The following is a 16,861-nucleotide window of genomic DNA, read 5'->3' on the forward strand; positions in this document are numbered from 1 at the left end:
ACAACTGGTGCTCCCTTAATATATGCAATACCAATCCGAGATGCTGTTCATGCTCTGTCTCTGAACGTGAGTAAACGATGAAGATAATCACGAATTGATCTAACTAATCCTTAAACACCCTGTTCATCAGATCCACAAACGATGCTATGGCATTGGTCAAACCCAATGACATGGCCAGGAACTCGTAATGCACGTAACTCGTGCGAAAGACTGTCTTTGGGATATCCTCATCCTTGATCCTTAGTTGGTGATAACCAGATCAAAGATCAATCTTCGATAATACTATCTTACACCGCAACTAATCAAATAGGTCATTTATCCTTGGTAGTGGGTACTTGTTCTTGATAGTTAATGAGTTCAACTCCCTGTAGACTATACACATCCTTAGAGTCCCATTCTTCTTCTTCAGGAATAGAGCCGGAGCACCCCATGGTGAGAAGCTAGGTCTGATAAACCCCAGGTCTAATAACTCCTGTAATTGAACCTTCAACTCCTTCAGCTCTGTCGCAGCCATTCTGTATGGTGCCCTTGACACAGGTTCTGTACCTGGTGCTAACTCAATGACGAACTTGATCTCTCGGTGTGGCGGCAGTTCTGGTAAGACCACATTGACTATAAAACCTATACAACCCCCTTGCAGTAGGTCTCTAGCCCTCAATGCTGATATGATGAGAATGCGAGATCTATGCATAGTACCAACAAAGACGAAGGGGTCCTCACCATCAGGCTCAAAAGTCACCATCTTGTTCTTGTATTCTATAGTCACCCCATATCTGACTAACCAATCCATCCCCAAAATCATGTCGAAGTCATCAATACCCAACTCAATCAATTCTACTAATAGTTCCCTGTTGTCCACCATCACTTGCAGTGCTCTAACCCATCTCCTACAAACTACCAGTTCCCTTGTAGGCAATATAGTCCCAAACCCTACAGTATAATACTCACAAGGCCTACACAATCTATCAATGACTTTGTTAGAAACAAATGAATGCATAGAACCAGAGTAAATTAATACAGTATATGAGGTGCCAGCACTAGAAAGCTAATCTGTCACCACCGAGGGACTAGCCTCAGCCTCAACCTCTGCCCAAGTCAATGTGAACACTCGAGTTGGAGTAAAGTTTTCTGCCTTCCTTGGTTCTTCTTTCTTCAAAGTCGGCCAGTCTTTCTTGAGAAGCCCAATCACCCCACACAAGTAGCATGCTTTTGCCTGACATTCGCCCATATGGCGCTTCTTGCATCTAGCACATACTAGGTAACTCCTCCAAGCCTCACCACTTCCCTAGCGGCCACCTTGGACACCCCGACCCTTCCTATCAGGACCAACAGTAATCAAGGAGTCAAGGATCTTCCTCCTCTAATCACTAGGGCCTCCGCCCCTACCAGATGCTATAAGTGGAGGCACAACCCTCCAAACATCCCGTCTTGCAGCACTCTCCCTCCATATCTTATTCTCTGCCTCCTAAGTTGTGAGGGCTTTCTTAACCACCTGGGCATAAGTAGTCTTCCAAGGTACTGATGTGATCTTCACATCCTAGGCTATTACAGCATTCAGCCCTCGAACAAACCTGTCTTGCCTGGCTGCATCTATGGCACTAGATGTCATGCTGCCCTATACAAAACGGGTGAAGTCATTCACCTTCATCGCCTTGACGACATTGCTGTAATATTTATGGTTGAATTTGTCTCTGAACTCATCCTAGCTCATAGTAGAAACATCTTGATTCTGGGATGCTACCTCCCACCAAATGCGGGCATCATCTCGGAACATAAAGGTGGCACAAGCCACTCTGTCATTACCTACCACCCTCATAAAGTCCAGGATGGAGGTAGTCAGGCTCATCCACTATTCAGCCTTAAGTGGATCTAGTCCTTCCTCGAAGATTGGAGGATGTTGCTTCCTGAATCTCTCGTACAGCAGCTCCCACCTGTTTCCAATTTCAGGTTGTTGTACTACTGGTGCCACAACAGGTGGCATGTCTGGTGCAGCGTTCCCTAGCGAAACCTGCTGTCTCAGAAGATGAATCTCTTCCTATTGACTCTGAAGTCTAGATTGCATGTCAGCAAGCATCTGTTGCCAATACTCAGGGACTGGCAGAGGGTTCTGGCCGTGGTTATCATTTCTAGCCTCAATCTTAGCGCTGGCTAGTTGAACTGATCGCCTTGGAGGCATAACTCTCCAAGTTTATCTGCAATCAACGACTCGGCTCACCAAGCAATGATAACAATTTTTTAAATCACCCCACAATCTAATGCCAATAATCAAGCAACACCATGCAATCACAATGCTAACATGAATTTAAACAATCATTCACATACAGTAGCAATGCTAATAAACATGCCTCTTCATATATACATAGCAGTCAAGGGCCAGGCTCTATCAGCATGCTTTCTAGTAAACAAGCATATAAGGCATTTATATTTCATTTAAACCGTTAAACATATATTCACATATACAGTTACCAAACCCTGAGTCAAGCTTGTCTTTAGCAACGAGTGTACATGCCCAGCCAGTCTTCAGGAACCCTTAAACCTAGACCGCTCTAATACCATGTTGTAATGCCCTGGATAGCCAAGAACATTACAATGTGTATTTTAAATAGTGTTGGACATTCTAATTAAGTCATTTGGACATAAACGTGTTACTAAGGTTAATTAATTGGTTAGGGTTAAAAGATTTTGATCGTGGAAATAGTTGTTTTCATTAAAAAGTTTGAGTCTACACATGGGATCTTAAAAATAAGTGTTTACAAGGCATTTACAACTCTCAAAATAATTATAACATAAACCAGCCTAAGTGGCAAAATCAAGTTTGGCTCTAGTCCCTGTTGATCCCTCGGTCGTGGCGGTCAAGTAGTTGCAAATGTACACGCCGCCTCTAAAGCTCTCCAACTCACGGTTGGTCCAACTTTCCCTTTACCATACATGTACCACATAGCACCCGTGAGCCAAGGCTCAGCAAGAAAACTTAATTCACAAGCACAAATGAACAACAATATATCAACAACAAACTTAAATCATTCAATTCAATAACAATAGAACATAAGCAATATGCTAGGCAGTGATAATCAGCTCAATCTAGCATGTAATTCCATCTAAGCATTCAATACAGTTTGCTAAGTGCAGACGGCAATTATGTTTATTTAATGACGTTGAGCCCCGGCGCCCTTAGACCGAGTCCTCTGGTTATATAGTTGACCTCAGCATGCTTAGGATGGGCTACATTTTGCACGCTTAATGTCAGCCCTGTGTCCCTTAAGCCGGACTTTCAGATCAAATATAAACAAACAAATAAAGGCAATCGTTTACAACCCTGATCAGATATTCTCAAATACAAATATAATCGTAATCTCACATATAATCATATTCATTAATAGGGGTCCAAGCCCTGATCACAACCAGGGTGTAATTTTCTTACCTCGAGTCCCGAGCTTAAAGTATAAGGTGGTCCCGAGTACGATCCTTAATCCCGAGCCTTAGCAGATAACCTAGTCACAACGTAATAGTGGATAACCATTAAAACCTAAACCAATTAAAAGCTTCAAAATGATATACTAGCCTCCAGGACCTCAAATTCTACTAAATCGGGTAGTAAAATCCTTCTCGAGCACTTAGGTTTAAGTTCACGAGCCTAAAACCCTATTTGGCCAACATTTCCTATTTGAGACGCGACCCTCCTCAGAGGCATCGTGACCCTCTACAAGTCAGAGAACAACCTAGGCATATTCCTAGACATGCGCCGCTGCGCGCCCTTCCCAGCGTCACCACTCCAAGACGGTTCAGCAAGCCCCCTTAGCCCGTTTGGGTTCATGCGGGTCGCGGTGCCCAAGGACAGAGCCATGGTGCGACCCTACGAACCCAGAAACTTCAGCATTTTCCTTGTGTTTTCCCAAGCCAAATTCACTCTTTCTCGGCATTTGGTGCATGGAATTTTTGGAAACGCTTTGTAAAATAAGAGTTGTAGAACTCTTTCTCAACTTTATAGATCATTTTGAATCATCTCATTTGGAGCTTGGACGAGAAAGTTATGCATGTTTTACTGAAGAAGGTCAAATTAGAAAAAAAAAAAAAAGCTTTTCACAGTAAGCCATGTGAGCCTTTGTAGATTTCATATGAGGGCTTGTGGTGCCGCGACTTAAATTTATTTAAAGCAATTTTTGAAGCCTATGTAAGGGTGAATTCATAATTTCACATAGGATTATGATATGAGGTCAGATATGAACATGGCGAGCAAGTTTTCTGGGGAGAAAAACACAAGACAACGTTGGATATTTGTGAAGATTGAAGACGGATCATCACTCTAGCTAGAAAAAGAAGAAAAGATAAAACTATAGTTTAATATCTCTTATTTTTCTTTATTTTATCTTCTACTTTTGAATTTCAAACAATTAATTGTTATTCTTGTTTGGAATTTTGCTTTAAGATGATGAACTAAATTCTTTTACTATGAATTTAATGGAGCATTAACACCAAAATTGTGTTATCAAAACATACCATAACACTTTTTGATGTGTTAAGACCGACTATGTTATCGTAGGTCAGGATACTTTACATAACACTTTATCATTGTTATACAGATGTGTTATTATACTGTCAACGATAACACACTTTCTGTGTTTGTTATACTATGTCATATTAATTTCTTATATTGGTTTGTGTTTAATATTTTTCAAAGAGTGATCGACTTTTAAATTGATTTAGTAATTTAGGTGGAACTTGGAATAGAAAATCTAAATTAGACCTAGTCAATATAGCCTAGGATTGACTTGTTTATTTGATTTGTGTTTAGAATAGGAATCTATTTAATCACCCTAGGTTGTCAAATTACAGCTAGACATAATGTTATTGATAGATTTAAATTCTTTATAGGAATATTATAATTAATCTGTTAACTAGATTCACTTGTGGTTTTGGAAAACCTTGTGAATACTTAGAACCCTAGATTAGCAATTAGAACATTAAAATAAAGATGATAAAAGTTTATGGAAGAACATATGGGGAAATTAATGACCTAGCTATTTTAATCTATTGAATTGTTAATTTGTAATTTGTTTATTTTCTTGAATATTTAATTACTTTTCTTTATTTTATTGAATTATTATTTGAATTGGATTGAAAGAAAAATAGTGTTTGGTAATTAACAACTTAAAGATTAGTCTCTGTGGGGTAGATTTTAATATACTACTTGTTATGATACATGATATTGCTTAAGGTTGATAAAATCAATAGCAAATTTTTGGCTCTGTTGCCTGGGACCAATATTTAAGAATTTCTTTGTTAATACTGATAGTTTTTTGAGCTCAAGTTCTTGTTTAGTTTTTTTCTAAAGGATATTGATGTAGCATGTGATGGTTAAGATCTGATATGCTTATACTGCTTGATTGTACATTAAAAATGTTTGATCAAGATGATCCCATGGGGTTTTACTAACAACATATTGAGTCATTCTGTAATGCCCCAAATTTCCTAATATGGTTTAGGACCTTGGTTAGGAGGCCGGGAGGGCCATAATTGATTTATTATGTTATTAAATGGTTATATGCATGTGTTAGGTGTATTAAATATGCATGTGAACCCATTTCTGATTAATTGGATGATTTTCATATTTTGGCCATTTCGAGCTTAGGTGACAATGTGTACATATGCGGCTGCTTGACTGCCACGGCCGAGGGTTGAAAGAGGAACTAGGATTAAACCATGTTTTGCCGCTTAGATTGGCTGGTTGTAAATATTTTATTGTAATGAACCTTTAAATCATATTTTTGGGATCCCAACATATACAGTAAACGTTCTAATGAAACGTTATATCTTAACCAAAAATTTTAATCCCTAAACTGGTAATCATACTTTGTTACACGTTTATGGCCAAATGACTCGATTAGCAAGTTTAGCACAGTTTAAAAGGCACACTGTAACTGTCCCTGGAGTTTAGGGTGTTACACATTCTAAGGCTTGGGGGAGATTCATTGATTTGGTAGAGAGATTTCCTCATAATTTATGAAGAGAATGTCTTACTCTCTTCTTCTACAATGGGCTAGATGATGCAACAAAAAGTTGGGTGGATAATGAAGTAGGGGTAACCAATTCCCACTCATCATTATTCTTCATTGATTAAATTTCATCTGTCATGGCTTCCATCCATTTAGAAGATTGTTCACTTTTAAGAACTTCACTATAAGTAACAGGATCAACAACAAGACCAATACCATATTCTCCTTCTCCAAGATACACCAAAAAATCATTAGAAATTGCTGACCTCTTTGCCCTCTAAGATCTTCTTAAAGGAATGATTTCTGGAATTGCTACTTGTTGTTGAACGCCATCTTGTATGACATCTTCAGCAGCTGGAACTTCTTCAAAGACAGGAGCCTCTTCCATAATGGTAGCATAAAAAATAGGAGTAGAAATAGGATCCTTATGAGTATCATCTGTCTGTATTATATCATCTCTTGAAAGAGATAAAGGAATGAAAACTCCACCAGATGACTCCCCTTTTTCAAGAGATGGGGTAGAAACTTTCTCAGCAATATCAAATTCCAGAAATTTGGCAGTCTGAGATTCAACAATTCTAGTATTGCGTGTAGGACAATAAAATCTATAACCTTTTGAATAATCTGGATAACTAATGATAAAACAACGAACTGTTCTGGGGTCTAACTTTTTCAAGTTAGGATAATAAATCTTCACTTTAACTAGACAACCCCATAGATGAAAATGGTTCAAACTAGGCATTCTACCAGTCCATAACTCAAAAGGACTTTTGGGTACAAATTTACTTGGAACTCGATTCAAGATGTCAGTAGCAGTCAAAATAGCTTCACCCCATAAGAACTCTTGCATATTAGATCTACTCATCATACTTCTAGTCATATCCATAAGAGTTCGATTTCTTCTTTTAGTAACTCCATTTTGTCTAGGAGTACCAAGAATAGTGCATTTAACAATTATACCACTGTCCTGTAAGTACTTAGCAAAAGGCCCCATATTTTGTCCTGTCTCAGTGTACTTGCCATAATACTCACCTCCACGATCCGAACGCACAATCTTGATAACTTTGCCTTATTGTTTCTCAACCTCAGTCTGAAATACTTTGAATTTATCAAGAGCATCCGATTTTTATTTAATCAAATAAGTAAAGCCATATCGAGAAAAGTCGTCAATAAAAGTGATAAAATATTTCTTCCTACAAAGAGTAGTAGAATAAGGCCCACTGATATCGGTGTGTATAATATTTAATAGATCCTGACTGCGAGTGGCACTTTTCTTACGAGTTTTGATTAACTTACCTCAAGCACAATCCACACAATTGTCCAAATCAGAAGCATCAAGAGGAGGAATAATATCAACTTTAATCAATCTATCAACTCGTTCTTTGGAAATATGACCTGACTGTTTGAGCTACAAGAGTAAAGAATGTTCCTTGATATGAGATCTCTTAGCCATAATATTCTCAACATTAAAAGAGAAAACCAAATGAGTCGAAGATAATATGTAGAGACCATCACAATAAAAACAATTTCCAATAACTTTGGAGTCAAACATGATGTCAACTTTATAATTTGCAAAAAGAAGCGAATATCCTTATTTATCCAAAAGCGGAAGCGAAACTAAATTTCTCTTCAAAGTAGGAATATAAAAAGTATTGTTCAAAACAAGCTTAAAACTAGTTTGTAATTCAAGAATAAAGGTGCCAACATCATTTCCTACTTTAAGTTTTGACTCCCTCTGATTTGGTTTCCTGAGATCCCTTAACCCCTGCAAGGTAGTAGTAACATGAATTGTGGCACCACTATCTAACCACCAAAAATCAATAGGAACATCAACTAGATTAGATTCAAAACAAACACAATCTAAAGGAGTACCTGATTGTTTTTTCTTCTTCTCTAGCAAAATCTTAAATTTGTGACAATCAGTTCTTCTATGGCCCATTTTATCACAGAAGAAACACTTAACATTAACATACTTTGATTGGGCATTCTCCTTTTTCTATCCATTGTTATGCTCCTTTTTATTGTCAGTGTTCTTAGAAGTGTTGTTCCTTTGATTTTTGAATCTCCCTTTTCATTTATCTGGCTTGAGGTGAGAAACATAATGAGCTAACTCATTCTTCTCCTTTTTCAGCTTGTTTTCCTCAGCCACACACTTCAAAATTAGGTCATTTATGCTCCATGTTTGATTATAAGTGTTGTAGGTTGTCTTAATAAGACTGAAAGATGTAGGAAGAGCATTGAGAGCATGATGGATAATATAGGAATCAGATAGAGGAATCTTACGATCTTTTAGCTTTGATTGAACATTGACAATTTCCAGAATGAAGTCCCTCACTCCTTTAGTTTCATCATACTTGATGGTTTGAACCTCATCCATAAGAGATCCAGTTTCAACATTCTCACAAGTGTCATATAATTTTCCCACATTAGTTAAAACCTCTTTGGCATTAGTTGTCTCATGCAGACCACTCAAAAGATGTTCAGGAATCGATCTTTTCATCGCTATTAGACTGAGACGATTTGACTTTTTCCATTGTGCATGGAGAGTTCTCTGGGCAGTAGTGCTAACATCAGTTGGAGTAGTAGGTTGATCTTCATGCATGCATAGGTCCAAGTCCATGATTCTAAAACTAAAATCTACATCTCGTTTCAACTTCTTGTAGTTGGACCCAGTCAAAATTTGAATGGAAGCATTGTTGTTGTTCACTGAAAAATAAACTACAAGATAAAAGGAAAATGACAAAACTTGATGAAACTATGAGCATATCAAGAAAATATATAAATAGAGTCAAGATGGTCATCACAAACTCCGTTTTGGGGTGAGAATATAACATACATATGATCTATTTCCATGAAGGTAAATAGAAAAACAATATAAAAATTAAAAATTTATTACTTTTGGGGAAATAAATTCTCAAAGCGTATATATTAATTCAAAATAAACAAAATACACATAAAAAATTATTACCTTTGGGCAAATAATTTTAGACATGTATTATAATCAACACACATTATGAGACATTAATTAATTTATATATATATAATTACCTCCTTTGGGTAAGTAATTATACATATCAATTATCCAAGAAACATATTTTCTATAAACTGATGAAATTTGGCGATAAAACAATCATTGAAAAATAATATAATTAAATCACTTTGATGATAATAATTATAATATTTTCAACCAAATTCCAAAAAAATTAAAAGATATTGCTCATTAAATGAATGAAGGATCAAAACAATGTGTCCCACCATAACACATTATTTGGTCATCAAGTTGGTTATTTTAAAACAACAAAGAATATAGAATTTTTTTTATGAAAATCATGTCCTATTGTTGGAGTGGAGAGTATACACAAAAAAATTGGTTGTTCAAGAGAGTGAGTATGTTCAAAGGAATGAACAAATATCCAAATAATTTTCTGTGATTCAAATTTTTTGAAAAAACATTATAAATTATTTATTAATGTTTTTATGATAGTGGAAATGAGATTAATTCCATAATATTATGTTAAAAATTGAAAAAATAAAATAAAAATCACAGAAAACTCATAAATTAAATTCTATTAATGTTGGAAAAATAAACGTCAAAAAACAACGTCGGAAGACGCTGCACGCGCCGCCTGCCACGAGTGGGCATTGACGGAAGAGGTTGTCTTCAACCTGCAGCAGCTCTGAAATGGGTCGTTCGATCCGGATGGCGACTCAGTCGTGTCCGACGGCTGTTTGGCCAAAAAAAGTGGCGGTTTTGAGCTTTTAATGAGGGGTTTTCTTCCACGGATCATGAACAATTGATTTATGGGGTTTATATGGAATAAAAACAAAGAACTAAGTGTAGATCTAAGAGATTATATGGAAAAAAAAATGCATGAAAAATTCGGATAAAAGTATGTGTAATGGCCGAATTTATACAAAATCAAAGCATGGTATATATTCCACAAGCAATAATGAATACATACAATAATTTAATTCAGAAAAATAACCATTAAATTGAGATATAACAATTTTGCAATTTCGAAATAAATGAAAAAAAACCCTAAAATTTTAAATACAAAATTCTTCATCATTATGTAACGAAATTAATCCTATAATATTTTAACAGAAAGATAATTTCGATATAGACAAAAGCCCTAATATTTTAGGGTCTAACAATAAAATTTTTGACATAAAATAATAACAAAAATTATTTAGGGTTCATCAATGATTAATCTCAATTTAGGTTAAACAAAAAATTATAGGTCCTAAATCGTATACAATTGGCAATTTGATACCACATGTAAGATATTCATACAAAATCTTATCAATAATTTTGTATGCAACTTAGAACAAAATATGTAACATCCTGTGTTTTCGAGTACCTTTAAACGACTCGGGTCAAGCAAAAATCTTAGAAAATACAATGAAAAACTATGGAAAATATATTTTGGGCATAAAATACATTCATAAAAATTAAAGTTTGGTCAAAAATAATAAACCTAAGAGAAAATAGAAATTTTAGGGCATTCTGTGTTAAATGCTTAATTTTACCGAATTGGGGATTATATTCCATGAATGGACCTTACGTTAAATTTTATTGTGTGATTAATTAAATTAAATATGAGAGACATGAAATTTAATTATTTAGTGTTAAGTTTTGTGTTTAAAACTTAATAAGAGTGAAAAAGGTTATTGGAAGTCAAATTGGATTTTTCTTCTTGGGAAATATTTATTAACCTTTATATATGTATAAAAAAATTTATATAACCACATATATAATTAAAGGGGTGGCCGGCCATGTGGGAAATTATTTGGGTGGACCAAATAGTTTTAAGTTTAATCTCATTTTAACTATAATGGTTAAAGGAACCAAGTGGATAGTAAAACACTTGAGTGTTTTTTAGGATATTTTGTAGAGTTGTGTGAGCTCTTCTAACCCCCAAAACTGACCCTCACTCTCTCTCAATCACTCTCATCTTTTTTTGAAAACTCTCTCAAAGTTTTCTCTCCACCTTCAACCTCAAGAACACAAAGGAGGCTTGGAAGCTAAGCCTTGGTCAAGGAAGGGTTTTCCCTAAGGTAAAGTTTCAATAAACTAGACTTTTGTAAAGTTTTAACCATAGATTTTCAAATAGCTAATTATCTATGTTGTTGGGGGGAGTTGGTTAGGGTTTTTGAAAGGTTTTGAAGGAGCCAAAGCTAATAGGAAGATCCAAACCTTAAGCAAGAACAAGAAAGAGGTAAAAAGTTTACTTTTTAAGATTTTTGTTGTAGGGTTTTTTATTTTTAAGCATTATTTTGTATATTTAATGCTTAAAGTTTCTTATTGGTGATGTAATAAGGTTATGGTAGTTGTTTTATAATTTTTATGATGCTTGTGTGTTGATTTTTTAAAATAGGGACCAACCCTAATGGTTTTGTTGGAAACCCTAAAACAAAATACATATTTTGAGCTGCGACTTCCAAGGGGTCAATCATCCACTATATATTTATTTTATAAAATTTAATTGTACTGTGATGTTTTTTGAGAATGAGTACATAAAATTGAACTTTTGAAACACTCAAAAATGTTTAAAAATGAGTGAGTTATGCTATTTCAAAGTTTAGGTAAAAAACAATTTTTTCGTATTCTTAATGTCGGGACCATGTTTGGACAGCCACTGTATAGGGAAAATGAACCCAGATTGTTCTAAAATTTGGTGGAAATATTATGGGCCTAACCTAATATTCCACTGTAAAATTTAGTAAGAAAATACTGAACGGTTTGAACGTTATTAAATGTCAAAGATTGGAAAAAATAAGGACTTGAAAATAAGGTCATTTTTACATCATTGTTGGAAAATAATTTCACCAATAAAAAGTGCTCATTTTAACCTAAGATTTTACAAAGACCTAAATGGCATACCAAAAATGGAATTGGGAAATTTTGGTAACAATTGGGTAAGTAAATTTCAAGTAATGAACTAACAAAGTATGTAGTTAAAAATGTGAAAAATAGGGTTTTCACACTTAGTGCAAAAATAATATTTTGGAACTTAAGGTAAAAAGTAAAATTTTGCTTATTGCAAGATAAAAACTTGGCAAGTCTTGAAAACATATTTTGATCTAAAATGCCACTTTGATTTTAGTGGGAATTATTTTTATTAAAGAATTTTTATTCTTTCTAAAAGTAAAAGAATTCATTTATGAATAAGTTAATAAATTAAAAGAGGGTTTAAAACCCTATATTTTGAGAAAATAATAAAGTGAATTATTTTTCTAGTAAGAAAACTTGATTAATTGACTTCGGAAAATTAACTAGTCAAGATGGGAAATTTTTAACGGTTTTTCTAATTAAGACAAATTAGGCAATTTTCTTAAAATGGTTTTTAGAGTTTAAAACCTTAAGAAAAATAAAAGGAAAATTAAGAGTTTATTTTCTTTAAAAATAATTAAGGAATTTAATTAGTATTTTCGAGATATAATACCGGCTAAAATCTTTTATATATTTTACCGACTGTTGAAAGTACGGGTTAATAGCGAAACTTTTAATGAAAAAGATTTTTAGTTGATTGTGGGAAAATACTATTGTGATACCCAAGCCTAGGCATCGAGACCATAGGGTACATCTCCCCGAGATTTAGGGATAAGTCTCAAATATTTTTGTACAAATTTTCTTAATGAGTTTAAACCCCAAATAAGGATCTTTAATCCTTACTAATGATTTTGAAAATGACCAAACTGCCCAAAATAATAATAATGAATTATGAGTGCGATAATTAATCCGAGTATATTGTATGGATAACTACAGCATTGGCTAAGCGTAACTGGACTGAACGTTGGAGGGTGAAAACATATTGAGTGCTAAGGACATAAAGTAAGTCAAGTTATATTGTGTGGCTGCAACATGAAACGACTATTGTATTGTATGTTAGTATAGGGAAACATGCACATTTATACACTGTCATAGAAAGTTTCTTAGAGACGTTAGTCTAGTGAGTGTTGATTTAGAAAATATGAACGGTAGATATCCGTCATATCCTAGACGGCTGATCCCCGTCACACTGCTTGATTTTATTATGTCCGATTCATTTCCACAACGAGTGGGCAAGAGGTGAGTATTGCTGGTTAAACCTAGGGTCGCCAAAATGAATGGGACCTAGGAGCCTTCTGCTTACTTAATCAGTGAACGGTTAGAACCCGAGCAAGTGCTCTAATAAGTTATTCTCGGATAGCAGCCGCGAATATTGGCCATTCAGTGAGAGTGCCTCGAGATACTAGGGGTTGCCAAGATTGAGTGAGGCTGAACACCCTAGGGGCAACTCCTCACCAGCACCACTGATTAACCGTGTCAATTCGATTACACTCTTGGATAAGTAACGATGCTCTAGGTAACACGATAGTTACCCTTGATAGGGATAATTATTGGCTAGATCTTAGTGTTGAGACTCGGTTCTCTCGTACAGATTACCATTTATGTTGGAGGGTGTGTTATGCCCGAATTGTTGGAAATTTTCGAGTGGTGGTCTAGAATTATTGTGATATAATATATCAGCTTGTTCTGGAATTTATTTGTTTATAGGAAATAATTTATCATTGGTTATCAAGCATGATCATAAGCTTTCCAGGTCACTTTGTGTTCTTGAAATTGATTGTGTAGGGTCTGGATGGATCCGGAACCCTAATTCTCTGCATGCTTTTGTTTTAAAGTTGAACTTACTAAGCATTTTCGCTTACCTAGTTGTTTCCTGTTGTAGGTAAGAACAAGGGCTAGGCAGAGCATTGAGCGTTGGAGTCTACCTTGCAAATGTACATGTGGACCGACCTTTTGGGAAGCCGTTTTATTTTTGGAAATGTTGTGTAATTTTCCTAAACTAGGCTTACTCTACTCTGTATAAGATATGTTTGTAATTAAATGTTAAGTATGGCCATACGACTTTTAAAAAGTTTTTTTTTTATACAGGTTTTTGAGACATTTTGTTAAGTGAAAACATTTATATTTCCGCATTATCGAGTCTTTAAAATCTGGGCCATTACACAATAAACAATTGAAGAATACAGAATACATACCTGATTCATCCATGGAGAAAACGTGAATTGTTAGTGCAATACTAACCAACTAAGCCTTCCTCCCTAGGACCTCTATTTCTGAAGTAGATTATCAGACTACTGAATAGCAATGAGATTATTCATATATATAGTGTTAGGGAGGGGACTTAGCTTATATTAACCTAGTTGGACTGGGCCTCCTCATCAAATGCTTCAGTTAACTAGAAAGCCCACACTTCTGCCTCAACTAGACTACTATAGATACTAAACCCATAAACAAGAGATCACTAAAGTTAAATGGGCTAGATCAGCAAAGAACTATTTATCAACCCATATTTTATAAAATATGAAAATAAATAATGTGTTGTCCGGCTGAAGTGAAGATTTATGATCCTAACTTAAAAAAGTTAGACCCCAGAACAATTTGGTGTTTTTTCATTGGTTATCCAGATCATTCAAAAGGTTATAGATTTTGTTGTCCTACTCGCTGTACTTGAATTGTTGAATCTCAGACTGCCAAATTTCTGGAATTTGATATTGCTGAGAAAGTTTCTACTCCATCTCTTGAAACAGGGGAGTCATCTGGTGGAATTTTCATTCCTTTATCTCTTTCAAGAGATGATATAATACAGACAGATGATACTCATAATGATCCTATTCCTACCCCTGTTGTTGATGCTCCCATTATGGATGAGGCTCCTATGTTTGAAGAAGTTCCAGCTGCTGAAGACGTCATTCAAGATGGTGTTCAATAAAAAGTAGCAATTCCAAAAATTATTCCTTTAAGAAGATCTCAGAGGGCAAAGAGGTCAGCAATTTCTAATGATTTTTTTGTTTAACTTGGAGAAGGAGAATATGATATTGGTCGTGTTGTTGATCCTATTACTTATAGTGAAGCTCTTAAAAGTTAACCATCTTCTAAACGGATGGAAGCCATGATAGATGATATTGAATCAATGAAGAATAATGATGTGTGAGAATTGGTTGAGTTACCTGTTTGTTTTAAACCAACAGGATGTAAATGGATTTTCAAAAGAAAAAAGGAAAATAAGGGTAAACTTAAAAGATACAAAACACATCTAGTGGCAAATGGCTTTACTCAAAGAGAAGGTATTGATTACAGTGAAACTATAACGACCCAAAATCACTAATAAGGCATAACGGCCTTGATTAGTGTGCAGAGAGGGCATAATTGGTTTATGTGTGAATTTATTAGTTTAATGCATGATTTTGTGATAAGCATGCTTGTATGGTTATATGAATGTAATTGTGATTATATACTATAATTGTGAGGACCACATTATTATGTGGGCAATTCTGCAGCATGCGACTTGAGGTGATCCTAGGGAGCTAGTTAGCAGGAAAGTCACAACGGGACCCAATACTTGACTTGGAGCAAGTCAAGGGGTATTTCGGGTATTAGATGGTTATTTGGGTTATCGGGTTATGAAAATAAATAACTTGAGATATATTTGAGGTTAGGAAGCTTAGGTAGGAATACTGGGGAATTTTACCATTTTGTCCTCGGGGACGTTTCTGGTACCCCGAGCCTCAAGATTGAGTTAATTGCCTAAGGATAGACTAGGTAAAACACAGAACACGGTGGAAAAATTAAGAACCGACCTTCCCTCCTCTTCTCTTTCTCTCTCAAAGAAAACAACAAGGAACCAAGAAGAACTTGGCTGAAATTCAATGAATTGGAGCTGTGATTTATGGGAATAGCTCAAGGATTAGCTAAGGACTCAATCAAGAATTAAGGTAAGCCATAAGTTTTATGCATGGTGGTTAAATTATGTTGTTATGGCTGAGTTATGAGGTATTTATGGACTTTGACATTGAAGGACTGAATTGAAGTTTGGAGTTAACAATATGGGAGTTAGCTAAGAAATTTCTTAGCTCAGAAACTTCATAGAGGATTGATTCATCAGTGATGGTAAGCTCAAATTTATGGTCTAATGTCTAAATCTTAGTGTTTTCTTGATAGGTTCTGAAGTTCTTGAGTGTGTGGGTTTCAAAAATTAAAATAATGTTGTGATGAGTTTTTTAGATTAGGTTTCTACTGGCTTAAGCTTCAGAAATCATGTAGGAATGTTTGTGATAATTGGAGTATAATATTGGGATTGTTATAAGAGGTTTTGAGTGAGGTTTGAGATTTATAAATGGAGATTGTTCTGGGTTTGAAGGGGTGGGGTTGTGGCATAGTTCTTGGTGAGCCCCAGCCCTCCGAAGCTGATGAGTGCTGGAGAAGGAGGGCGGGCAACGGCATGGGGCATGTAGGGCCGCGGCCCGTGTCTTGTTCTGGGTGAGGATGAGCCTCTGGTTGGGGCCATGCCGCAGCATAGGGATCTTGAGTCGCGGCCCTTAAGTAAATTTGGGTTTTTGGGATTTCAAGCATGGGAATTTAACCTAGGGTGCTCGGGATCGAATCTACTACCGTGTTTGGTGGAATTCGATGTCTCGGAGACTAGAAACTTGTCTAGAAGCCCTTTTCACAGTTATTAATGGTATCCCTTATCTTTGTTGTGACTAGATACTAAGCTATGGCTCGGGAAACGGAACATGCTCAAGAGGCATCTCTCATAATCAGTACACTTGGAAAGTAAAGGTAAGAAAACTGCACCCGGTTGTGAATTGGTAATGGGACTAAGGGCTCCCTAATTTTTATGCTTATTGAAGGGTGGTATTATGCCATGTGAATGATTAACAAACGGCCTAAGAGTGTCGGGGTTTACATTGGTGCATAGGGTGCGGTTCAGCCATTGGTAGCTGAGGACAGCATATTATGCACTAAGCTCAGTTTAAGCGAACCAGAGTCAGTGGAATAAACAGAGGGTGCAACCTAAGGGCATCGACCCTGATTA

At 35.7% G+C, this 16,861-nt stretch overlaps 1 protein-coding gene across 1 annotated transcript; it reads right to left on the reverse strand.

The window, feature by feature from the left end:
• Positions 1-8,064: 8,064 nt before the first annotated feature.
• On the reverse strand, positions 8,065-14,034 carry LOC133821559 (uncharacterized). The gene is made up of 2 exons (XM_062253781.1): positions 14,022-14,034; positions 8,065-8,711 (listed from the first exon to the last, which is right to left on the reverse strand). The coding sequence occupies exons 1-2, from the start codon at positions 14,032-14,034 to the stop codon at positions 8,065-8,067; spliced, it is 660 nt and encodes a 219-aa protein (XP_062109765.1).
• Between the last annotated feature and the right edge of the window lie 2,827 nt (positions 14,035-16,861).

This window comes from Humulus lupulus, chromosome 1 (assembly GCF_963169125.1).
Source record: "Humulus lupulus chromosome 1, drHumLupu1.1, whole genome shotgun sequence".
In the NCBI taxonomy this organism is placed as follows: domain Eukaryota; kingdom Viridiplantae; phylum Streptophyta; class Magnoliopsida; order Rosales; family Cannabaceae; genus Humulus; species Humulus lupulus.